This window comes from Micropterus salmoides, unplaced genomic scaffold, assembly GCF_014851395.1.
Source record: "Micropterus salmoides isolate LMB-PRFRI ecotype aquatic unplaced genomic scaffold, ASM1485139v1 Ms_hic_scaffold_9, whole genome shotgun sequence".
NCBI classification, from domain to species: domain Eukaryota; kingdom Metazoa; phylum Chordata; class Actinopteri; order Centrarchiformes; family Centrarchidae; genus Micropterus; species Micropterus salmoides.
This window is the reverse complement of record NW_024044681.1, coordinates 26,672,319-26,698,911: the sequence shown is the minus strand read 5'-3', so window position 1 is coordinate 26,698,911 and position 26,593 is coordinate 26,672,319. Positions and strand designations below refer to the sequence as shown.

The following is a 26,593-nucleotide window of genomic DNA, read 5'->3' as shown; positions in this document are numbered from 1 at the left end:
ATGTTCCCTCATCTTTTCATTTGGGTCCATTGGATTTGCATTAGCCATTTGAGATGAATTTAAACTACGTGTGGTCGTTCTTGAGCCACGGAAGGCCACGACTGTACACTGTTTCTGTGGAGAACATGCCAGGGCGCTCAGGAACTCAGTTTATTGCTTGTCCTTCTGGACGCAAGTGGCGCTGTGGGAAAGGATGCTGGTGAAATCACAACACGAAGAAGAACCGGGGAGCAAGAAGCAATAACAAACATCGGCAGCAAGCTAACGCAACTTTAGGAGACAGAGCATACAGGAAAAGTGTCTCCTTAACAGTAGACAAACCTAGTATCGCTCTTTATACGACTAACCGTGTATGAGACGATGTACACAAACTACAAAGAAAACATCTAGTAATCTGTCACGGAGAAGAGTTGACGTAACTGGTATGTAAGAGGCAACACTAGCCAAACGTTAGCTAACGTTAATCCGCCCTGTCTTTGTTGTTTTCTTGTGGAATAATGTGATTGTCGAGAAAGTAGGTGGACGTTGTAAATAAGAAGTATCCGTGTTTAACTTACACGGTGACATGTGAGAAACCTAAGTGAATTTTAGATGAACAACTTTCACGGTGCCAATATTAGCCTGGATACTAAGGTATGTCGCAATTAAGTTAGCTAACGTTACCCCGATTACTTTTGTTGTCTTTCTTTACTTTTTGTTGCATTGAACATAAAGGGTAAACGGGGTTAACGTTATAGCAAACCTAGTTAAATGCCAATGTAAATCCAGCGTGTCAGATTACTTTAACGTAACGTTACTTGAAAATGAATCGCCTGCTAGGATTAGGAGTAGCTAAGTAACGAAACCTTAATGTTTGTCAGGGCGTGGTAAGAAAAAATAATTAACGGGTAACGTTATAGCATCAAGTAGGTCTATCTGTGGGTCCACAGTACTACAGGGTACGCATACTAACGTTAAATGGCACACACCCTCAAACGGTCGCAGTTTGAACAGCAGACTGATGAAAATTTTGACTCAAGTAAAAGTGCAATTACTGCCATAAAAAAATTACTCAAGTTATAGTAAAAATTAACAGTTAGTGAATGCGGGCTAGAGATATTTACAAGTAGTTTTATACGTCCAAGTCTAAAGTCTTTGTTCAGGAGTCTGAGTCAAGTCTTTGGAATAATAAGTGTGACACCTGTGCATAAAGTGAGAAGTAGCCTCTGTGCAACATGGTAGGGACTAGAGAGTGCACTTTACTTGTTGATTATCTCCAATTTAGCTATTTCTGTTTAAACACAATTATTTGACTTTTAAAAGAAATCTACATAAAGTAATTGATAAATAAATAAAAAATATCACACTTGTTTGCTGCATAGCCTACTATTAATGCCTGTATCTGTTATTATTGTGATATGGACTTTTAACCAACCAACCTACATGCTTTCATATGAAGGGTGCTGCATATGATTTGCTTTCTTCAATAGCTCAGGGACCCAATTCAATATGATTATTCCTAAAGCATCCATGCGCATAGTTTTTACAGCGTAAGGAATTACTGTGGCAATAACATGCGAGCAGCCCATTGTTAAATGAAGTAGGGTAAGCCTACATATGGAGCAAGACTTCACACGTAAAGCCAAGCAGGATTTCTTTATCCACTTATTACAGTTGCTGGAAGAAGTAGGTGAACCCTTTGGAATTACCTGGATTTTTGCATAAATTGGTCATAAAATGTGATCTGGTTTTCATCTATGTCACAACAATAGACAAACACAGTCTGCTTAAACTAATACTACACAGTTATATGTTGTTATTGAACACACCGTGTAAACATTCACATTGCATGCTGGAAAACGTATGAAGCCTTGGATTAATAACTGGTTGACCTACTCCTTTGGCAGCAATAACTTCAAACAAACATTTCCTGTAGTTGCAGATCAAACCTGTGGCCTGTATTACGAAGCGGGGCGAAATGGCTTTTCCAGTTAATATCAGGAGTAACTTCGTGACGTCGGGTGTAACTTCCCGATTAAACCAAGGTGGATAGGTGTTACCCGAGGTCTGTTGCCATGGCAATTTACGCTGCATCTCTAAACTGCTCCGAGCAGGTTTTGTTCGTGGTTAACTCGAGGTTACCCTGAAAATGGACTACACACCACATCTGTACAGTGTTAATGATGAGAAGTAGGATATTATTACACACCACTTCATAAAATATGTTTAGATTTCATGATGATTTGTTCCACTGCGGTTGCAATGAAGTTCTGAACACAACAGCATTACGTTCAGACAGCGAGCCCAGCAGCCTCTGTAATTTTAGAGACGAATCTTAATTAATTAACGGGATAGTTTCTTAGATGTAGCCCATCTCTAGGCTATAATTGAATGAAATTAATGTTATAAAAAAATCACTCTGGTGTTTTCTTTTGAATACGCTCAATCCAAGGCAGTTTCTAAGGTGCATGACAGTGATTGTGGGCTAAACTCTCGAGTATTTCCTCACTGCTAAATCCGATTGCAAAGTTTAAAATAACTTTCCAATGCATGCATACTACACAGAAGAGGTGTGTGTGTGTGAGATGTTGCAGCCTTGCAAAATGATGTCTCTCATAAATATGTGATTATAATGAGAATATTTAAGTTTTTTACTTGTAGATTAATCTTGGAAATTAAATTTTCCCTGCTCTTTTTTTTTTTTTTCTGTTACAATGGACCTTATGTGCAGTTGTACCTTTACATCTTAATCATATTATACATTAAAGAGCCCATAAAATACATAAAAGAGATTTGAACTACAATAAGAACAGTACAAATTTACTTGCGCCATTGCGAAAAAACTCTGCTTACACGGCTGAACACACCCCTTTTATGCAAACGCACACCAACTCCAATTAAGTTAACACCGGGTTAACACAGTCTCAACTAACCAACATCTTATTCACCTTTGTAGTAACGTTTAACTCCAGTGTAGGCGGTCAGAGTTTTCCAACCCTGAGTTTGCCTGATAACCCAGAGTTAACTCTGAGTAGGTTGGACTCCTTTCGCAGTACAGGCCACTGAACAATGGTCAGGAAGAATTTTGGACCATTTCTCTTTATAAAACTGTATAAGACCTTCTGTTTCTGTGTTTTGGGTCATTGTCTTGTTGCATCACCTATCTTCTCTTGAGCTTCAATTGGCAGAAAGATGGCCGTACATGCTCCAGCAAAATTTCCATCTTTCCATGATGCCCCCTCCACCATACTTGGTACAGTTGGGATGAGGTTTTTGATGTTGGTGTGGTGTGCCTTTTTCCTCCACACATGGATGTGTGTTCCTTCCAAACAACTCAACTTTGGTTTTGTCTGTCCACAGAATATGTTGCCAGTAGCGGTGTGGAACATCCAGGTGCTCTTTTGCAAACTTCAGACATGTAGCAATGTTTTTTTTTTTTGGACAGCAGTGGCTTCCTCTGTTCTTTGGTGTCCTCTCATTAACTCCATTCTTGTTTTGTGTTGAGTCGCCAACAGAAACATGTTCTAGAGATTTCTGTAAGTCTTCAGCTGACACTCTGGGATTCTTCTTAACCTCACTGAGCCTTTTGCCCTGTGCTCGTGCAGTCATCTTTGCAGGACGGCCACTCCTAGGGAGAGTAGAAACAGTGCTGAGCTTTCTCTATTTATAGACAGTTTGTCTTCTGTGGACTGAAGGACATCAAGGCTTTTAGAGATACTTTCCCTTTCCAGCTTCATGCAAGTCAACAATTCTTAATCTTAGGTCTTTTGTGGGAGGCATGGTTCACATCAGGCAATGATTCATGAGAATAGCAAAATAAAAATTGGTGTGTGATTTTTATAGGGCAGGGTGTCTCCAACCAACACCTCTAATCATGTCTCATTGATTGGACTCCAGGTTGGCTGACTCCTGACTCCAATAAGCCTTTTAAAAAGTCATTAGCATAGGGGTTCACATACTTTTCCCACCCTACACTGTGAATGTTTACACAGTGTGTTCAATAAAAACATATAATTGTTAAGTTTAAGCAGACTGTAGATTGTAGATTGTCTATTGTTGTGACTTACTGTAGAGGAAGGTCAGATCACATTTTATGCAGAAATCCAGGTAATTCCTGTAAGGGAAAATAATTCCTTCTAAAAGAATACAGAGTCAAATAGATGTGTTGAATCATTTCTTTATGTAACGTGGCCACAGAGAGAGTGCACAGTTACTCAGCATTTCCTCTTCTTAAATACAGAACAAGTACAGAACACAACAGCCAATAGTAAACTACCAAGACAAGGGAAAACAAATGGCAGACTATTAGCATACACTCTAAAGCTTCTTCCTGGGCTGACAAAAGAATGCAAATGTATGTGGCATCAGAGTTGTGTCCCTACTTCTTGATTAGTCTATGTTAAAACTCTCACCTACGTGTCAGCAGACGTTTATTGTAAGTCAGACAACCCTTTGATTAGGAATAAAAACCCTGTGACCAGTGCTAATTTCTCACAAGTTAATTAGTGAAATCCTAAAAATCAGCAACTTATAATATATTTCTCATATTCGTAAGGGTTCACATACTTTTTCCAGCGACTGTATACTCTCTCCCTATGTTTCTCAAAAATGATTGTCCCTGAATAAATAACAACTAGCAGCCTACTGAGTGAAAGCCAAGGTCGGATATGAATGGCAAACGTAAAAAATTTAAAGTAGATTACTGGCCCAAAGAAATACATGAATAAAAAAAGAGTTGAGTAACAAAAAAATGGTAGTACTTGTTACAAGTAAAGCAGATGAGTAAAAAAAGTAGTTTTTTTTACTCATGTGCTTTACTTGTAACAAGTCTTATGCACCTAAACCACTTGGTTAGGTGTTTGCACCAAAACCACTTGGATAGCTTTAGGCACCAAAACTAAGTGGTTAGGGTTTGTGTTAAAATAGGTACATTATTTCAGGGACATGTAGTAAAGTGGGTGTAGTGTAGTGCAGATAAACCATTCTCTTTAACATTGTGACAGCAGCAACGCAGCAGCAGCAGATTCATTCTCCGCTTACTTATTATAGGCAGCTACTACAACAAATGTTGCTACATTAATTGCAGACAGTGGATTTCAGCATGTTTTTATGATGGTACACAAGGTAGTACATTGGTTCAGTTGCTAACTAGTGCAAGAAGCCTATAAAGTCCTCAGGGCATGCAAATATGTGCCACATCCATGATGTCCAAAACATTTTCCTTGAGGTTGCAACTGATTTCTCAATCTTAATTATGATGTGCTACTGTCATATCTTTTTTTTTTTTCTTCACAGTTTTGTGCCACTGCAAAGGATGATTTGCCTGGGTGTGTGGTGCGTGGGAGCTCGATGGAGTGTCCTTATAATGGTTTTCTGCAGCATACTGGTTCCATCACCCACACATGCCTATATCTATGCTGTAAGTAATCTTGGAGCTTTGGCTCATAGACTTTGATAAGACTTTAAGCTTTCCTCAATTCCTTCTGGAGATAATATCTTTTCTTATGAATGTATTGTTTTGGCAGCATTATAGCAATATGACCTCCATGTTGTTTGAGGACCTGCCTGCCTTGTTTGGCAACCCACTTCCTAAGGATGGACTAATGGTGAGAGCAGAGTGTTGGATACAGAGTGCATACAGAAAAACATAGGCAATAGTTCTTTTATAATGAAGTTTTTTTCGTTTTGTGAAAGGGTGTCTTGGTGGTGTCCCGTCCACTTAATGGCTGTACAACAATAGACTCTCCTCCTCCATTGCCAACATCTTATGATGCAAACACGACCAAATTCATCGCTCTCATCAGGCGCTATGATTGCAATTTTGACATAAAGGTCAGTAATGTTTGAGTGATATTGAACGCGCGGTAGTGTCTATGAAGCAAACTGTTCTAATGTGAAGAACTGGTTTTCAGATCTTGCATGCTCAGCAAGCTGGATACAGTGCTGCAATCGTTCACAACATGTATTCAGACACTCTGCTCAATATGAACTACAGCAACGGTAATGTTCTTTTTTGTTTTTTATGTGCGCGATATCAAACTTTACACACTTACACCATCTTACTAAATGCCTCAAATTTAAATCTTGTTGTTTTGGGTTTTTCCTTCAGACACTATCGCAGATGAGATTGAGATCCCCTCTGTGTTTACCAGCTACTATGCTTCCCGGATTCTCAAGAATTTCATAATTACAGAACAAGGGTAATTAAAAAGAAATTTATGAAGTCATTTTTACAAACTAAACAATAATTAAGACAAAACCAACCTTTAACAGTCCGCTTTAGAGTTACCCAGACCAATACATACTGACTTTTTCAGTGCTAGTGTTTATAATAATGAGTCCTCTTTTCTTGGCGTACAGGGCTTATGTGATCCTCAAGCCAGAGTTCGCTTTTCCACTCTCGTACTACCTTATTCCCTTCACCGGAGTAGTTGGCATGATCATTCTTGTGATGTGTGTCGTCTTCGTAAGTATGCATATGATGTAATGCCTCCTTGGGTGTTCATTCAGTATGTAGCACATTCTTTAATATACCCTTGAAATATTATATTTTTTTGAAATATACAAATTGTGCAATAATTATTTCCATACAATGTATCATCCAGGTCCCAAAGATAAGAGTATTTGGACAATTGGTGGAAATGCGAGGCTTGTAAAATGTGACCGTATGGTATTTTAAAGCTAGAGCCAGCTAATTTCCTGCATCTTTTTATCACCTGTTTTCCAAATCAGCTTCTTACTTACTTACTATGAGTGGCGGGGTCCTACATGAATACAAAACACAAACTCATCCAAGCAAGTTGAGTGTAGTGTAATTCTCATGGCATCGGTAATGTTTTATTTTTGTATTGTTCAGATTGTACGATGTGTACAGTACAGAAAACGGATAAGGAAAAATCGATTGTCCAAAGAACAACTGAAGCGAATTCCAACCCACAAGTTCCGTAAAGGTAACAAGATTATATTGTTTTTATTGGTACTATAATATGTTGTTTTTAATAATAATGATAATAAATTACAATGATAATGTTGCATGTGAATTTGAAGTCTATAAAGTTTTTTCTATCATCTGTGGAGCTTTTTACTTAAAGAACAGGTTCTTACGCTAAAACGTTAATAATTTGAAGGCAAGAAAATAGTTGAATCATTTAAATAGATAATATTTCTCTTCAGTTTGAATGGTTTATATTATTAACTTTTCTCCTCTGTTTCAGGTGATCACTATGATGTGTGTGCAATCTGTCTGGATGAGTATGAAGAAGGAGACAAGCTGCGAGTTTTACCTTGTTCACATGGTAAATATTTGATATGTGATTATTATGAAATTACCTATTTTTACCTATTAACTATTTGATAAAGAAGCTAAATAAATCTACACTTTCTTGCAAGTCAATATTTATACCTTTCTTCGAAAGTGATTAAACTGTGCATGAAACAACATTTTCCTTCTTCGTCTAAACTTGAAATGGCCAGGTCCTCCTGCGCTGCAGTGCCCGTTGCTAACTCACAAAAAGTCTTTGTCTGGGTCAGTGTAGACGTATTGAGGCAGTCAGTCATTAGTGCAAAGACATGATCCCTCACCAGCTACCAAATTCATGGTGGGTGATGACCCAGCCAAGCTAAAAGTTGCACAGTTGGATATGTCTACTGCCATGCCACCGGGACACCTCAAATCGGTGTGTGTTAAGCCTAGTTCACACTCAGTGCTCGCCAGTCGTTTGAGCTAATCAACGACCAGTGTTGGGCAAGTTACTCTGGAATTGTAATATGTTATTGTTGTCTAATTACTCCTTTAAAAAAGTAATACTATTACTTTACTTATTACTGGGTATTAAAAGTAACTAGTTACGTTACTTGTTACGTTACTATATTACTTTCACTACCCCTTGCCCCACCCCTTCCTAAAAAGTGACGGACAACATACAGTGGATCTAAAAAGTTAAAATGCCTGTTTTTGTGTGATTTTAAAAAATGGGACATTTTCCGCCTTTAATGTGTGAACATAGACTGTGACAAACTCACAGTAATAGCTAACAGTACTAACAGCTGTCGAAAGAACGCCTCTCTCCCTCGTTCTCCATTCATCCTTTAGCTTTTTGGCTAACCGCTGACTTGAACGACATAAGGTCCGGCTTCTCCACTTTAACTGCCCCTGACTTGCCGTGCAGTCATGCATTCACATAAAGGATTGTGTGTTCAGGTAAATCAGAAATGCAGCGTTACTTGGATTAGTAACTGTAATATTACTGTTTTGGAAATAGTGATCCTTTACACTACTAGTTACTGGGAAAATAATATAACTGTAACATGTTACTGCCCAACACTGTCAACGATGTCAAAGACACTCGTGGTCACATCACAGAGCCATCGGCGACGCCAGACAGATATCTAGCATGCTAATTATGAAACATGTTTTACTCACCTCCAACTCGGCCTGTAACACTCCCTACTGCCCATGTGTGCTAATCCATGCTTTCACCAATATACTTTCTTTTTAAAATGTTTATTTTTAAAATAATAAAACAACTCCTGTTTGGTTGGCGTGGTTTCATGTCATTTCCCGTGTCACATCTCGTATGTTTTTTGTTGTTTTGATGACAAAACATGGTTTGGAAAGCAGAAAGAGTCGTTGGGTGATAGAATTGCTTTCAGCTTGTTTACTGTGTGATGCCCTGTCGCCAACCAGTCATGTATAGTGAACGCCACAAAGACTTGAACACCCCTGTTACAAGACAGCACTTTGTGTAGTCTGAACAGCACAGTGACCTGCTGACATTGAAAGCCAACTGTAGGAACTGCACCTTTTAGTTTAGGCGGGATTAATACAGATAAATGTTTGCTCTAAACTATCAAACAGTTTTTATTCTCATGTAACAAACTTTATACTAGTGAGGTGTGCAGTGTAAGTACATGAAGTGAATATAATCACTAATGAAAGTCTTTCTGTTTGTTGCATATGATGTACCATGTTTTTTAATTCCCAATACATTACAGCCAAATGTCTTTAAATGCTATTTTCCTTTCAGCCTACCACTGTAAGTGTGTAGACCCGTGGCTCACACAGACCAAGAAGACATGTCCCGTTTGCAAACAACGTGTCAATCGGAACAACCAAGAGCACTCTGAGTCCGAGTCTGAAGAGGAAACTCGGGGACGTGGGGAGGAAGAAGGGACAGAGGGTGAGGCAGACTCGGAGCGCACGCCTCTGCTTCGGCCCTCCAACCCAGGGTCTCCCTCTGGGAGCCCAAGGGCCTATTCAGCCACCACCACCACTACTACTGCCCAGTGCCTCGCCTCCCCTGCACACTGCGACTCACCCATCCTGGTTTACGAAGGCTACAACTCCCCCCAGGAGGACACGGACTCAGAAAGCGATGATGCAGCAGAGGACAGGTACCACTCTGGCGATGACACTACTCAGCTTATTGGTAGGGATACGGTGGAGATCTGATGGCAAGAATTCTGCAGCAATAGAGAGAGAACGCAGTTTTAAATTAGTTTACAGAGTTGTGGTTAGCTAGACATTTATAGTAACAGAATCTTTACCCAGTAACCAGAGGAGGTCTACGTGTTGGTGTCAAAGCACATGCTGCACTTGGATCAGTTTTACCAAAATCCAGCCGTGAGCATTAACACACTTCTACACACACATTCGCTCCAGTACTCCCATATTTGTCTGTAGACCTCCTTTGTTTTTGAATGCATGTTGTAATTCATAACCTGACCACACCACATGACCTAACCACTAGTGCTGCACAAAATGAATGGGCCACTTTAATGTTTCTGTAATCTGATGTGGTGTACAAGAAAGAATGACTTCTGCGCATACACTTGTAGTGGATCTCCTAAGTTCCTGTGCAGTTTAAGTAAAATTAGTGCAGTTTTTGAAGACTGTTTGTCTTGATCATACTACTTCCCCCAGCTTTGAATTGTTTCCTAACAAGGATATGCAGGTGGAGGGGAAATCTTTGTCTTTATTTTACTTTTTAATCCCCCTCTCCAAGCTATATTTCAGTTCTTTGAAATGTCAGATTTTTCTGAGATTAAGCAGTAAATTGCGCTATAATAGAATATTGCAAAATGTTATACATTTCTACTGCTTTTACATTGTTATTGATAAGACTGTGTGGTCAGTTTAAGACAGTTATTTTTACTTTATGCAGTTTGTCAAGTTGAACAAACTCAGGATAATAGCAACTAATGAAAGGTCAGTTTGGTATTGTCAATAAATGGAGATTTGGTTTTATCAGTTGTTTAAGTTTTTTCTTTTTTTCTTTAAATCAACAAAATATAGATTGAATGAATATTTAATGTTTTTCCTTTTTTTGTCTTTTCTTTTTTTTCCTACACAACAGAATGATAACATGTTGAATTGTAGGATCTTGGAGGTGTTTTTAGGAAAAGGAGCGTTGCCTTACATTGGCCTTGATGTACATGTGTATGTAAAATTAAATTTTAGGACACTGAAGGGATAGGATTCACACTCCTTTAGGTTTCCTCTTGTCTAGCTGTATGTAATACTGCTGGTCAGAAAGCTTTGATCTTGTTCACTTGTCTAAAAATGCGCTCCACATTTGTTTTTATAGCAACAGACAAGAAAAAGAAATCCTGTTTAGTGCTAATAATGATGCAGACATGCTTGATTTGCACCTGAACTCTTGGAGAAGCTCAGCAGCTGTCAAACATGAAATGTTTTGTTTCTCTACTTTAGAAAATGAGCTGGGCGGGGTCCACGCTGTTGATTTCTATATAGAGCAGTACAAATGGACACCTTAAACTTTTGTTTCAGCCAAACTGCTCCAAATAAATTTACCTTGATCTGAGATCATAAATCTACAACTGGAATTTTTGTTTTTAATGTACAATAATAACCTTACAGGGTGTGGAACTTTGAAGTTCGGTCATCTGTAATAGAAATGAGTGCTCCTCCACATGTTTTAAGAAAGTATTGTATCAATTAAAACAACATGTCCTACTTAATAACAAACCTAACTTTTATCTATACTACATCAACACCACAACTGCATGATAACAGAGGAAATGCTATACACAATGCATACTGTGAGGAATTGTTTTCAGTAAGATGCATTTTGATGTGTATGAGTGTTAAAGATGGGAATCCGTAGGAGTGAACTCAAAACATTCCATCTTGATATTTTACTGATTACTGTTTAAAATGATTAAAAGGCTCCACTCCAATGTTTGTTTGGGACTTGATGGTAATATAGTCTGCATTGTAAAGTATAACAGCTGTTTTCCTAATTGCAGTATGCTTCAAATGTCTTTTTGTATTTAGAGACTGTTATGAAACAAAAGGTACAATATAATCCCCAAATTATTCATTTTTCCTTCTTTCCTTTTAGAATGTTCCTAGTTTATCACATTTGAGTTATACATATACAGTGTCAAGTATAATTTCCATGTATAAAGCAGGTTTGAGAATCTTTAGGATGTGTGAACACAGTCTGTGGAAAGCTGCTTTTACTTTGTGATTTGTGGAAGATTAAATGATATTGAAATGGGACTATTGTGACACTTTTTTTTTGTTAAGATGAGAAATGTAACACTTTTTCCTTACAATGGTTTATTGTCATACATGATCATTATTTTTAATAAACCAATATAAAGCAAATTGTTACCAAATGGGTAAATGTTATTAGCATAATGTTCTGTTATTTTTGTATATTCATAAATATAAAAGGGGTAGCGCGGTGGCCTCAGCAAGAAGGTCCTGGGTTTGAACCTTGGTCGTCCCAGGCCTTTCTGTGTGGAGTTTGCATGCTCTCTCTGGATGCTCTGGCTTCCTCCCACAGTCCAAAGACATGCTGGTGGGTTTATTGGTGACCCTGCATGGACAAGCGGTTATTGATAATGGATGGATAAATATTAAAGATGACATGACATAATGTTACAATTATAGAATAAAAAAACAAATAAATATATTTAATATTACACACTTGCCAAAGTAAACACCAAAACTAGGTGCATGTGTGTCACAGTGGACAGAAGTAAGCCATTTCCCGTTGGGTGCTGTAACAATATTAAGTGTGTCTTAAATGACTTCTTTAAACCCATGGATGGTCAGTACAACTGAGGTCAACAGCTACAGAACTGGAGCTCTTTCACCTGTTGAAGGGCTTTTTGACAGTATGAGCTGATGAGTGAATGGGCTCTCCAGTTTTGACAACTTGCCATGGAGAGGAAAAAAAATGTATTTTAAGTTTTCAGATGTAGTTTCACTCTCTTCTTCACCTTCTGGTTCCAGTGGGCTGAGCCATAACAGTGTAGGGGTGGTTTCATTAATAATAGCGAAAGGACTAAGCTTCTGTGAACGCATGGCTCCCCTAGGAAAGTGTTCTTTAATTAATGTATGGCCTTTGATCCTATTGACATGAGCTTCATAGTAACCAATTAGCCCAGAGCAGGGACACCCTGCTGAAGGTTCTTTTATTCTCAATGAATACGCCATTGGGGAAACAATGACAGCAAGCGAGCGCGCTCTCTCTCTCTCTCTCTCTCTCTCTCTCTCTCTCTCTCTCTCTCTCTCTCTCTCTCTCTCTCTCTCTCTCTCTCTCTCTCTCTCTCTGCGCGTGTGTGTGCGCGTGCAAAATATAATATAAGTAATATCTACTTTGGTTTAAACCAATACATTTAAATGTTACTGGTACAATGGCAGCATTTATAGATTGCAGTAAAATATCCGCATTGTTTTCCCCATTTTCATGAGTTTTTTGTAGTTGTTTGTCAATAAAATGTAAATAAATGGAGAACAAGAGCTTAGGCTATACGGCAATCTGTTTTAACATGTATTCCTATTATATCTATTAAAAAGTAGCCTACTTATTTAGTTGTTACTTGTAGCGATTTTTTAGTTACTGGTGACTAATTGCACTTTTATTCATTAAAATGTATGGGGCTCTGCAGTTCAGATTTCACATTTTCAATAGTTAACTAACTAGTCACCATTTCCATTTTTCTAGTCACTATTATTTAGCTATAGTAACTATTCCATTCTTATCAAAAAGACTGTTCAAATAGTTACTAGTAACGAATGAATGGATTATGTCTGAACTGCAGAGTCCCATAGAAGTTCTAAGGAATACATGTTAAAATGGTTCGCCATACTTATCAATACTTTCCGGAGCTGTTTAGCTGACATGATCTATGGTGGTTGCTGCCTTTCGGTGTAATGGTGACTCATTTAGGCTTTCCACAGGTGATGAATATAGTCCTATTTAATCCTTCCTAACAAGCTCCATGTCTTTTCACTGTTACCACTCCATGTGTCTTTAATTACATCACCTGCGGCTTGGAAGAAAAGACAATTCATATGTAAGCTGAATAAACCTTTTAAAACTCCAGATAGAAGACAGATGTGCGTAGGTTATAGACATTGGCGGGATTAAGGCATGTGTGGGACTATTGTGTGTTTCTTTAAGTTTGTTCCACACAAGCTGAGAAATAAATATAGTGGCTCTGAGCTATATGGACATGAATTGTAGTAGACGTGACATGAAATTACATAAATGAATGCTTGAAGCTAAAGAACATGTAACGGGTTATTCTTAATACTGAACCTCAAGTTTGCTTTCACTGTGCTGCGTTTGAAACCATTAGGGACTTTTGAACTGTCTCTGGATGCTGACCAGTGCAGCTGTAAGAAATGATGCCTGGATCACTGCTGCCATACTCTGCGCTGAGATTGTCTTTCTTGCTTTTCTTGACTGGATCTTTATTTGTGCTGTTGAATTTAAGAGAAACTCCTGAAGACCACAATGAGGTAAGGAACAGAATTTCTATATATACATGTAGATTTGAAAAATGGCTATTGGATTTTGCATCTGCTACCTGACATTCATCACTGAAAATTCGATCATAATGATCTATTAAATGTGCCATAACAACAATTTATCTTTTCACATGTATTGCTGAATATTTAAAATTGAGAAATATAATTTGTCTAAATCAAAATTAATCAAATAGAATAGAATAACGTTTAAAAGGTTGATAAAGGAGAAGTGAAAATTTATCTAAAGTACTTTCTCCACATTAATAATAAAATCTAGTTTAAGGAGGTTCATTTTATTCTTTCTGCTGTTAACCTCAATGGAAAATCAATATGCAATGTATCATAATCAATCAGTGACTCAATCAAACTGTGTGTGCATGTTTGTAGGGTTTTTGGGGAGGTTCTTACACGCCACACCTTATCTCCAGTCCTTTGGAAGCCAACGGTGGACCTGGAGAAGACTTTGCATTTGGATCCAGGGATGGCCATACCTTCCCGCAACAACTGGAATCTTCATTTATCATGGATGAAGAGCAGCCGACTCAAGTGTGGCCACGCGTAATCCTGGATTATATGAGGCACCAGTTAAGGTTCAGAGGAAGAACAAAGAAGAGTGTAAAAAAAGAATATACCTAGCGGTTAATTGGATAATGAAAGCTAAATAAAATAGCATAAGAGTTTAATAAAATATTGCTGGAATATCAAACCCTTTCACTGTCTTTTTTTTGCACTTCACCACAATACCACTCATCTGCTGTTAACAAGGCATTAGGAAGACATGATCAAAATAACCTGAATAACTCCAAACCAGTTGTTATAAATAATACAAGTCATACAATTGAAACCTGTTGGTAGAAATTTGTTTTGAAATTTGGCCCAGTCTACCACAATGGGAAAGAAATGTCAGCGATGAACACCTTAAAGAACATCTAAATTAAACAAAAGCTATGGACGTGCTGTTTTTTTTGTGTGTGTGTGACTTTAATTGAAGTGAATGTATCCTTTAACCTGACCTGTAAATATGGAAATAAATGGAAATGCTAAATTAAAACTAATTCTGGCTTGATTGACTAAGTGGAGTAAAAAATAATAATGCATTGTGATGACCATTTATTTTATGTCAGAAAAGTATCCGTCTTGCCTCCATGGTTGCTACAGAGTGGGCTTATGAATCCCATGGGTTGGTGCATGATATTTGTCTAAAATTAGCTTTTAACTGTCACGTAAAGCAACGTCCATTTCTGATGATGTAAATGCTCCGTATTTGTATAGCGCCTTTCTAGTCTTTTCGACCACTCAAAGCGCTTTTACACCACATCTGCATTCTCCAGTCACACACATTCATACACTGAGCCTAAGTGCTCAAACGGAAACTAACGTTCACACTCACTCATACACTGGCGGAATAGCCGCCAGGGGCAAATCGGGGTTCAGTATCTTGCCCAAGGACACTTCGACACGCAACCAGGGGGAGCCAGGGATTGAACCGCCGACCTTCCGATTAACGTCCAACCCGCTGTACCACCACAGCTGCCCTTATTGGCGCAGACAAAACGTATCAAAACGTTTTTTTCAACGGAAACGGTGCTCCCCTGAACACCCTGTTGTGTACGCAAGCGCACTGCATTTTCCTGCCTTTTTAACACCGTTGTGTTTACAAACTTTACACAGCTGACACGCCCACCAAGCAGGAGCAAACACACCTCGAAGCCCGTTGCAGAACGTTGCGCAACGTTTCAGGGAAACATACCGTTCAATCTGAAAACGTTGCAAACCGGTGCAAAACGTTTTGAGATTGAATTTGCCCCTGTTGAGATACTTTTGATGGAGTTTGTGTCTACATACATGTGGTTGGTTCTAATAAAGTCTCACAGTTATCAGTGCAGAGCAGCATGATTCTCTGTTACCTGTTTAACAAACACCTGCACATGAAAAATTATTTAGCCTACTGTATGTCCTGCAACACTAATATTATCTGCATTTATATTTATTGATTCTGATTGTAAATTCGTTATTGAATAACCCAGAATATGATCATGGTGTGGGGAAATTGAAATGATGTAGGCCTAACTTGTATCAAGGTTGACGCTTTCCGTTTATTTCCTGTTGTGATATCCTTTAACACTACTGGATACATTTTATTTGCAAGTCACATCACTCTTCACCAATCGATCACTACGTTCCATTATATCAATCAGACGCTTTTTTTTTTGCTTTCATGCATACTTTCATCAGCTGATTTTACTCGCGGAGCCGCCGGCTGCTTTCATCAGATGCTTTGTCCAACGAAGGTTAAAATGAAGGGCACCTGGACTTGGTTGAAAAAACTGGAAGACGTTTCGTCCCTCATCCAAAGGACTTCTTCAGTTCTGACTGACTGGCAGGGAAACTCAGCTATTTAACCTCAGTGGGGTCGTTGGCCCGGGTCATCGATACCGCTGGTTCGTTAGTGTTCCTTGTTGCTGTGACGACAGTCGTTACAGTCGTTAAGACTACCTGTGGCCAAGACTGAAGGACCATCGTTGGTATCTTCACCTGAGGCCAATAGGTTACGTTTGTTGAGTTTCCTGGGAAGTGATGAAAGGACAGCATTGTAAGTGGGGGATAAGTGGTGGCGTAGACCCCCTCCCCTGTTCAATGACGGCTTCTCGACCCTGGTGTAGATGGCTTCCTTGACACCTCTTTCAAACCATCCACCTTCTCTAAAATGTGCACCTGGTGGTCCTCAAACGAGTGTCCTCTGTCCTTCAGATGTAAGTAGACTGCAGAGTCTTGACCTGAGGAGTTGGCCCTTCTGTGTTGAGCCATGCGTTTGTGTAGTGGTTGTTTAGTCTCCCCAATATACAGGTCTGTGCATTCCTCACTGCATTGGACCGCATACACTAGATTGCTTTTCTTCTGTTTGGGTGTGCGGTCTTTGGGGTGGACCAGCATCTGTCTTAGTGTGTTCTTGGGTTTAAAAATACAGGGATGTTGTGTTTGTTGAAAATCCACGTACGGAATCACAATGTTGTTGCGTTTGACCTTCTTTTCCTCCTCCCCTGTAGTTTTGTTCTTCTTGGATCTTGTGGTTGTTTTCACAAAGGTCCATTTAGAGTATCCACAGGCTGTAAGTGCCCCCCTTCAGGTGGTTCTGTTCCTTCTCTCTGGCTTGGGCGCTTGTTGGTATGTTTTCCGCTCTGTGGTGCAGTGTTCTCATGACCCCTAGCTTGTGCTCCAGTGGGTGGTGTGGACCACCAGGTGCACATTTTAGACAGAGAAGATGGATGGTTTGAAAGAGGTGTCAAGGAAGCCATCTACACCAGGGTCGAGAAGCCGTCATTGAACAGGGGAGGGGGTCTACGCCACCACTTATCCCCCACTTACAATGCTGTCCTTTCATCACTTCCCAGGAAACTCAACAAACGTAACCTATTGGCCTCAGGTGAAGATACCAACGATGGTCCTTCAGTCTTGGCCACAGGTAGTCTCAACGACTGTAACGACTGTCGTCACAGCAACAAGGAACACTAACGAACCAGCGGTATCGATGACCCGGGCCAACGACCCCACTGAGGTTAAATAGCTGAGTTTCCCTGCCAGTCAGTCAGAACTGAAGAAGTCCTTTGGATGAGGGACGAAACGTCTTCCAGTATCTTCAACCAAGTCCAGTTGCCCTTCATTTTAACCCTCGTTGGATAACTATGACCTGGATGACTGAAAATAGACATTAGATACTTTGCAGTTTAGTGACTCGTCCTACTCCTCAGTGTACTATGTTTTATCGTCGTCTATTTGGACTAAACACAGGAATGAGCAGCCTCACATGTGACTGAATAGGAATGACGATAAATTATGTAAAACATGTTTCTTGCTGACAGACTCTCCGACTCCCAATGACTTCAATTGTCTCCATAAAAAAAGCTGATGGGAGAAATAAAAGAAAGAAAACTCTTTCTAATAAATAAATAAAGTTGTGTGTGGGTCTTTTGTTGTTCATACCTACAATGAACTCAAGATTTTAACTAGAAAGTGAATCGTAAAACAAATCAAATATAGCCTAACACTTTATAGTAATGCACTTGAGTCCTGATGTATCAGATCAGTCCGATCAGCTGCAGCTTCCAATCATTATAACGGCTACCCAATAAGGGGGCGTGTCGGTCAGTAAAAGACTTCCGCGAAGGATGCACTGATGTATCCTCGCTCATAGCTCCTCAGAGATCGATCCTCGCTCCTCAGGGCGCAAATAAGTGCTTTGGGGACGGCCTGCAAAATGGCGGAGCGGAACAACTTCCGGTTCAAGCGAGGATCGAGGAAACTACAATTTTTTTGTTATCCTTTTATTTAGGATAACACATACAAACAAATCAGGCGTCTTATCACATCTATCCTTACATCCTTTACATCAGGTTAAGCAAAGAACAAAGCGGACATCAAACGATAAAGCAAATAATACAGTATGAATAACAGAGCTAATAAATAAATAAATAAATAAATAATAATAAATAATTTTTAAAAAAGGTAGGGCTTTCTCAAATTAACCTAAATCTGCTTAGTAATGAAACCAATTTAAGTGCTTTCTTGTTTTTTTTACAAGTTTCAGTGACTTATTCAAACATTTTATCTCATTCTTCCAATGGTTCAAGCAGGGTTTAGTCGTATAGAACCTACATTTATGTATAAAGGATTTCCCCAATAGCATCACAAAATTAAGGACAAAATCTAAATCCTAATTTAACTAACTCAATTTAACTAACTATCAATGGTGAAGACACAATCTCCTTGGACTGTAGCCAGCTCCACATGTCACACCAGAAGGACTGCACAAATTCACAATAAAAAAAAACAGGTGTTCCAAGCTCTCAACTTCCCTTTCATAAAAAACACATTTATTTACATCAAAATTAAATCTCACTCTCAAAAATGCGTTTGTTGAGGAAACGACAAATAAGAGACTCGAGAAGCACCCACTGTCAGTACCAAAGATCCGCACTTCACACCACTTGGTGGCGGTAATGCACTCTTTTGTTGTTTGACTACCGCCGCATAAAAAACATTAAGAAGAAGAAGAGAACGAGGTGGAAGGAGAAGAAGACAACGAACATCAGCCGGACAAATATTTTAAAGGGTATCAGTGCTCGTTTATGTACCATATCAATAGTAGTTACATTAAGATAGGGGTCGTTTTCTAAATCAGAAAACAACACCTTTCTTGCATAAGACGGACTGGAGCGTTCAAATTCTGGCTAGCTTAGCTTATGTTAGCTAGCTAGCATAGCTAGCAGCCTCGCTAACATTAGCTAACCCTCATCACAACAATAACATAACGTTACCCCCTGTGTTTAGACTTGAGACGCCACACCTTCATACTCACACATGTTACAGTTGTTAATCTTAACATCTTAGGATATAACTTTACAAGTCCTACGATATCAATAACTGTAAGACCTAAAGTTACCATATTACCACGCTTACGCTAGACGTCTTTCTGCAGGCCATCTATCCTTGTATCCTCAGTGTCCTTATCTTTTAGCTTTCTATAACTTAATTCCCCCACAACCATTTTAATTATCAGATCAAGGAGTACAAATAACTTTAACTAAAATTCTATTTGAGTTTGCATCAGAAATCGCTAACCAATTGATGCCTGCTGGGCTCCTTGCAACAGCACTATGCCAGTAATATCACTAGCAGATTTATTGAAGACTAAGCTCTCTGTTATGTTATGTATAATCCTTGCGTCCCACATAGTGACTTCAGTTTGCTTTTCTCTCTTAGCGAAGATGGGAGACAGTGATGATGAGTACGATCGCAGGAGAAGGGACAAATTCAGACGGGAGAGAAGTGACTATGACCGTTCAAGAGAGAGAGAAGAGAGACGCAGAGATGACTGGAATGACAGGTGAGAGAGTCGTGGGGAAAAGCTCAGCTGTCAAAAACAGGATTCAGTTCAACCCCATGCAGCCACCTCATCACCAACAAACCTATAATATGCAACTAAATGGTTACTCACAGATCTCCTCACCCTGAGTTTGGAGATTAGTCAAAAAGTTGTTTAATATGTGTTTGAATTCCTATTTCATGTTTTCTGTTGTTTCCTGAAATCAATTTTCCAGGGAGTGGGACAGGGGCAGGGAACGGCGTAGCCGCGGAGAGTACCGGGATTATGACAGAGGTCGTAGGGAGAGATTCTCCCCTCCCAGACACGACATGAGTCCACAGCAGAAACGGATGAGAAGAGACTGGTGAGATTGACAGCAACACTAATTGCACAATACTGTATTTGCTACTAGTATCTGCTGTTGGTTAAGATTTCTTACATGTCTCTGTCAGGGATGACCATGGTGGAGACCCTTACCGTGGGGGATACGACTTGGGTTATGGTGGAGGAGGAGGCCCCAGCTATGGCCCACCGCAGCATTGGGGCCATCCTGACTTGCACCTCATGCAGCCTCATCATGGCATCCCCATTCAGGCAAGGTGAGGAACCTGAGACGAGTGAGCCTGAGTTGTTAAGCTAAATGTTGTTTTAACAATTCAATAATATTAATGATTCCTGCAACTATTAGATATGTCTTTTCTTTAATATTAATGTAAATAATAAATAAACAATGACCCAAAGAAAATGCACATTTGACAGTAGAATGAAGTTTCTGTACAGAAGTTAAAATTTCAAGAAAGAAAGCGGTAGAGAACATACACACAGCAACATCACAATACGGTTGGTTCTCTCATCGCACAACTAATGCATAGAACAAAAAGTGACTAGTTTTGCTGGCCTGTCTAAATCTCCATCCAACTTGTCTCTCTCCTATTAGGCTTGGCAACATCCATGACATGGATTTGGGTCCGCCCCCTCCTATAATGAAGAGCTTTAAGGAGTTCCTGCTGTCCTTGGATGATTCTGTGGATGAGACTGAGGCTGTCAAACGCTACAATGAGTACAAGATCGACTTCCGCCGACAGCAGATGCAGGAATTCTTTTTGGCTCATAAAGATGAAGAGTGGTACGATCTCAGTTGCCTTTACTACTGAAGTCTTGATTATGAATATTAGTAGGTTTGAATGTAGATGTACTGTAGTCATTCTTTTCATTTAACTATTATAGTTATTTAATCTGTGACTACATTTTTACATTATTGTTTTAGATTGCTTTTTTAATCTAATTAGTTGGGCCTGGTCCTATGGTGGGTGTATCATGGGATAGTCATATTTATTTGATAGCTAATAAATCAAGTATTTGCAGTAAGTAACACCTAACAAGAGAATATAATTCGTCCACTTAAAGCCTTTTAACACTTTTCAGGTTCATGCAAAATAAGGACAGTTCTACCCATGTACTAGGACCAGGCCAACCATCAGAGATTGCTACTAATGGCTTCTGTTACAGTACCTGTAGTTTGTAAGAGAAGGAAAATAAACCCAAATTCAACTATAGTACACACTAACTTTCTATTTATTTTGACTTTGCCTATCTCTGACGAAGTGACAGTGTCAGGCATAAAGTATACCATAGCAGTTTAACAACCCTGCCTCCTTCTTTATGTTGTGCAGTAAATCAGTAAAAGCACTGAAGTCATCCTCATTGTTTGGGTTGATTTTCCTTTTCTTATTCAGTGTTTAACTTTTCCTGTTGTATAATGCATGTTAATGCTTATTGCACTTATTTCACAGGTATCGTGCAAAATTGTTCTGTTTTGACATAACCCAATTTTCTTCCCTTCATTCCCACTACCACGTTGACGACGTTTTTTTGAAGATGAGAAAAAGTGGAACTCAGCAACAATCGGTCTTAGACAGCAAGGGCATGCACTGCGCACAATGCAGTTGCTCTTAGACACAGTACCAGGGATTTTAGATAGACAGTCAAATAGTCTTCCGCGTATGGAGATTTTTTTTCTTGTTTTATGCTTTTTCTGCACTATTTTCTTTTTATATTCGGATCAAATCGAATCCCAAAACCGAATTTGTGTGTAAACAGACACACCATTGGGGTGAAGTGGAGCGCATTTTCACAGAAGAGACCCCCCTCTCTGTATTTATTTGTTAATAAACTGGCAGAACAAAAGGTAACTGTAGTCCACTCTGATCAACATTTTTAATGTGAAATTCTGAATATGTGAATGCTTAATTTTATAATCTCTGTGTTTTTTCCAAATTTTTTGGTGAGGTAATCTCAAACTTTCAAATAATGTGCAATAATTAGCTGCAACAATCACAAAGTCAAAACCTGCATACACTGACAGACCTAATTTAAGACTAGGCTATACAAAATACAGAAAACACAATCTTAATTATGATAGTCTGCATAGATACATCAATTCCACTGACATTAATTTGGCATTTTTAACATTTCCCAACAAATAACTCCACCATCTGGATTTGAAACATGTGTTATTTATTGAAAATATGGTAAAAAGAAACTGTAGTATGCAAATAAATCACATTTCTCAGTGCCATTGTATGACACCACAGATATATAATATGCATTTATTCTCTAACTTTTGCATCCCGTTCATCCCAACCCCCGTCATTTCCTCCCCACTTTTGTTGTGGACCCCAAATCTGGAAACAGGTTCAGGTCCAAGTATCACCCAGATGAGGCTAGCCGACTTAAGTCAGAGGCCCAGAGTGCCCTGCACAACCGTCTGAATGTCTTCATGTTCCTGATGGAGAACTGCTGGTTTGATGATGTCTCTCTGGACATTGAACAGACCCCAGCCATCATCAAAGTTCTGGATGCAGGTGACACCTAAAAATACTTTAAAGAGTACAGTTGATATGTGGAGTTCGTCTTTTTGTTGAACCATATGCCCACTTGCTTCCTTCAGCTGTGATAAAGATGGAGGGAGGGACGGATCACGATCTTCGCATCTTGGACCTGCCATGTGAAGAGGAGGAAGAAAGGGAGAAGTTAGCATCTGCTTCAGGGGGTGCAGAACCTCTAAAGAGAGAAGACCTCAAAACCTTTGACGGGGACCGCAAGTCTTCAGTAGAGAAAGACAAAAATGAGAAGGTGTGTTTTGTTCTCTGTCTGTCTTCACCGGGCGGTAGAGGTTTCACAGTGCTGTGTTAGTGACAGGAATCTGTGCCACAGGAGGAGAGCAACTCCGCCAGCACAGAAAGAGCTGCTGCAACAGAAGGGAAGGATGTGAAAGAAGAGGCAGAGAGAGAAGCTGCCAAAGAAGAAATGCCTGAACCCAAGAAAGTAAGTGCTGTTCTATTTATGGAATTTGTTTGCTAACAAGAGACAGACATTAACCAAACAGCCCTTCTCATTTTCATTCACCAGCCAAGAAGAAAGAGGAAGCGCAGTGGAGACAGTGACGATGAAGGCAGCGCCTCAGAGAGTGACTCTGACTCGGATTCAGACTCAAATTCCAACTGCTCTGATAAACCTGTGAAGAAGCAAGAGATGGAAGACAAAGATGAGGAGGAAGAGGAGGGTGAAGGTAGGGATAAAATTCATTGCATCTAATTTTTATCTTCAGAAAGACCATACCGTGTCCCCGGTATTGTATGTGTTCCCCATATTCGTAACTCACAATTTGCTCTCTTCCATCTAATGATGAAGAGGAGAAACCAAAGGAGAATGCTGAAGATGACAAAAAAGAGGAAAAGAAGACCAAAGATGACTCTCCAAGACCGCGGCCTCTCCACAGGACCTGCTCTCTGTTCATGAGGAGCATCGCTCCCACCATCTCCAAGGCTGAGATTATTGCTGTGAGTTGAACACAGGTGGCAGTGGTAATGACCCAGAAGACATAGAATCTGAAACTGAGGGCACTGAATAATGTGTGTTTTTTGTTTCAACTCACTATCCTTGTCTGTGTTTCTCTCTCAGCTTTGCCGCCGATACCCTGGCTTTCTGCGTGTTTGCTTGTCCGACCCCCATCCGGAGCGCAGGTTGGTTTAGAAAACCCCACATTCTTTTTAATTTGTTACTCTGAAAATGATGTTCGCTGGATTCATTTAGTCACACATTGTGTGAAGCAAAAGACTCCACAGGATTAGACTATAATGTTTAAATGAACCCTGTGCTGTTGCAGATTTTACAGGCGTTGCTGGGTGACGTTTGACCGTAGCATCAACATCAAAGAGGTCTGCTGGAACCTTCAGAATATTCGAGTAAGTGTGCCAGTCTCAGCTGTTTACACTCTTTACACACTTTCTTTATTGTAATGTGCAGCAAAGATATGTGTCACAGAGCTTTCCAAAGAGTGTCAAGATGATGCAGCCTATTATAACTTGCAGTAGGTAATGTGTTTTATAATTCATGTATTGAATTGTTACCATTGCAGTATTAAAACTCTTGTTTTACACTGTAACCTTCACAGCTGCGAGACTGTGAACTGGCACCGGGAGTGAACAGAGACCTGGCCCGGAGGGTGCGTAATGTTAATGGCATCACTCAGCACAAGCAGGTGCTCCGCAATGACATCAAGCTGGCGGCCAAGCTCATTCACGCCTTGGACGAGAAAGGAGAACTTTGGAACATGAAGTTCCGGGAAGAGGCGGCGAACACAGAGGTACAGCGTTGATCGTCAAGTTCATGCGTTTGCATGCGTGTGTACAGATTAAACAGATTGTTCTCACATGATCTTGCTATAACTGAATTATTTATTTATATCCGGTTTATGATTTCAAAAGTTGCCTGCTCAGAATCCCATCTTGAAGAACATCACAGATTACCTGATAGAGGAGGTGAGTGCTGAGGAGGAGGAGCTCCTGGGCTCCGGGAGTGGGATGGAGGAGGAGTGCGCCAAGGAAGGAAACCCTGCAGAGACGACCGTGGAGAGGGACGACAAACTAGCCAAGGTTTGACTTATGCAGTTAAGAGTATAATCACAAATTCACATACTGCCAGTTCATTATCAAAGAAATGCATTATACTTCATCTGTGTATTCTCTGCCCTCGTTTGAAAGCAGATATGATTTTGTTACTTTTATACATGATGTACTACGTTTGTCACCCTGATGGCCGACTAATTAAGTAAATTAAATCTTAACGTTCTGTCTCTTTAAGTTCCTCTGCCATGTGCTTTGTTCCAGGTTTTGGATCGTCTGATCTTGTATCTGCGGATTGTGCATTCAATTGACTACTACAACACATGTGAATATCCGAGTGAGGATGAAATGCCCAATCGCTGTGGCATGATCCATGTACGTGGACCCATCCCTCCTAACCGCATCACACATGGGGAAGGTCAGTGTGTCTCCTTTGTTTGTGTTATAGTACATGTAGGAATGCGCTGCAAAGAGAGAAAGTAAATATGTTGTGTACAGTTGTAGCTTGATGCAAACATATGTTCCTGCTTTAACTTTCGACTATTGTACCTCTTTACTGGTTAAATATTACCTGTGTTTCAAAGAAGAGTTTGAAGTTGTAGTGTTGTGTAATTGCTGTACATCTATATTTGTGGAATATGTGTGGAAAAATACATTTTGTATAATGAAACACTGGTGGCTTGATGAGTTATTGAATGCTTCAACAACTATGGTTTTAATCAATCACCTTTTCACACCTGTCACATTTGTCTGGTAACGTTACAGTGCAACAATGGCAGAAGATGATGGAGGAGAAGCTGAGTCCTTTATATAGTTTAAAAGAAATCCTGTCTGAGGACGAAGCAGCAAAGATGGGCCGCAAGGATCCTGAGGAGGAGGTGGAGAAGTTTGTGTCTGCCAACACTCAAGAGCTGGGAAAGGACAAATGGCTCTGCCCTCTGAGTGGCAAGAAATTTAAGGTGAGTAAAACCGTATTCAGGACTGTACAACACGTTGACTTTATTGCTGTATTGTCATTCACTGTTTTGTTGCTTGATTCTTATTGTGATGCCAAGACCTTCTGCATTTCAATTTAATTTCAAGGGCCCAGAGTTTGTGCGGAAGCACATCCTCAACAAACACGGGGACAAAATTGAAGAAGTTAAAAAGGAAGTGGCGTTCTTTAACAATTTCCTTATGGATGCCAAAAGGCCGTCGCTGCCAGAGATGAAGCTTCCTCCTCTTCCAGGCCCAGGTCAAGGTCGACACAGCCTCTCTGTCTTATAAACGGATACCTATTTTAATGGAATAAATCATGTTTTGTCCACTGTAACATAAGCTTTTTTTTTTATAATCCTGAAGGTTTGCTGTCTCCAAGTATGCCATTTCCTCCCCAAGGTCCTCAGGGTCCAATGGGCTTTGGACAGCCTCGGCCACCACTGATGGGCTACAGCGGTATGTTCACTGACTGTACTTAAATTAATTTTTTCTTACTGACAGTTGAATTGGGTTTTGTCAATCAAACTGCTGCTTTTGTGTTGATTTTGAATCCTCCTTTTCAACAGGTGGACCTCCTTATCCCCCCAACCAATACGGAGGTGGTAGAGGCAACTATGACAACTTCCGTGGACAAGGTGGCTACCTGGGGAAGCCACGCAACATTAGGTGAGACCACTGTACGTGTGATCTTTAATCTGCTTTGAGCCATCTATTTTTTGTTAATGGAGAATCTTGAACCATTTTTTAATGACTGTTGGTTTTTGTCTTGCACCCTCAACCACCTCAGGATGTCACGAGGTGACCCACGCAACATCATTGAATATCGTGACCTGGATGCACCAGATGATATGGATTTCTTTTAGATGGTTCACTTGGTCCTTTCAGTCTTCACTCTTCAACAGTGTTGCTTTCTGCTTACTTTCTGTAGTAATTACATTATTTCTTTTCCTAAATATTGTTTTTGTAATTATTGTGCAAATAGAACAAACTTCTGTTGTGAAATGTTTCCTGAATAAAGTTGCGATTTACTACATTAATAGGTATCTATGTGTGACTTAAAGCAGATTAGAGCAGCCA

General features: G+C 39.7%; 2 protein-coding genes across 5 annotated transcripts; both read left to right on the top strand.

Annotated features, from left to right (window-relative positions):
• Window positions 1-205: 205 nt before the first annotated feature.
• rnf167 (ring finger protein 167) lies at window positions 206-11,503 on the top strand. Its single transcript, XM_038708345.1, has 10 exons — window positions 206-422; window positions 5,275-5,398; window positions 5,505-5,585; window positions 5,674-5,811; window positions 5,892-5,979; window positions 6,089-6,179; window positions 6,340-6,445; window positions 6,836-6,929; window positions 7,194-7,274; window positions 9,006-11,503. Exons 2-10 carry the CDS (start codon window positions 5,294-5,296, stop codon window positions 9,428-9,430), a joined length of 1,209 nt encoding a protein of 402 aa, XP_038564273.1. The 5' UTR covers window positions 206-422; window positions 5,275-5,293; the 3' UTR covers window positions 9,431-11,503.
• A 7,263-nt stretch (window positions 11,504-18,766) lies between these two features.
• Window positions 18,767-26,553, top strand: srrt (serrate RNA effector molecule homolog (Arabidopsis)). 4 transcript variants are annotated; one of them, XM_038707842.1, is made up of 20 exons: window positions 18,767-18,878; window positions 19,529-19,652; window positions 19,867-19,995; window positions 20,084-20,230; window positions 20,569-20,757; window positions 22,326-22,495; window positions 22,582-22,766; window positions 22,848-22,958; window positions 23,043-23,202; window positions 23,325-23,473; window positions 23,595-23,656; window positions 23,800-23,878; window positions 24,088-24,279; window positions 24,401-24,568; window positions 24,803-24,956; window positions 25,304-25,497; window positions 25,622-25,778; window positions 25,880-25,972; window positions 26,083-26,182; window positions 26,304-26,553. In XM_038707842.1, exons 2-20 carry the CDS (start codon window positions 19,534-19,536, stop codon window positions 26,377-26,379), a joined length of 2,634 nt encoding a protein of 877 aa, XP_038563770.1. In that variant the 5' UTR covers window positions 18,767-18,878; window positions 19,529-19,533; the 3' UTR covers window positions 26,380-26,553. The 4 variants fall into 4 exon arrangements, with proteins under 4 accessions (XP_038563770.1, XP_038563771.1, XP_038563769.1 ...); XM_038707843.1 differs by having other exon boundaries at window positions 18,784-18,878; window positions 19,534-19,652; window positions 25,622-25,772; XM_038707841.1 differs by having other exon boundaries at window positions 18,784-18,878; window positions 19,534-19,652.
• The last annotated feature ends 40 nt before the right edge of the window (window positions 26,554-26,593 follow it).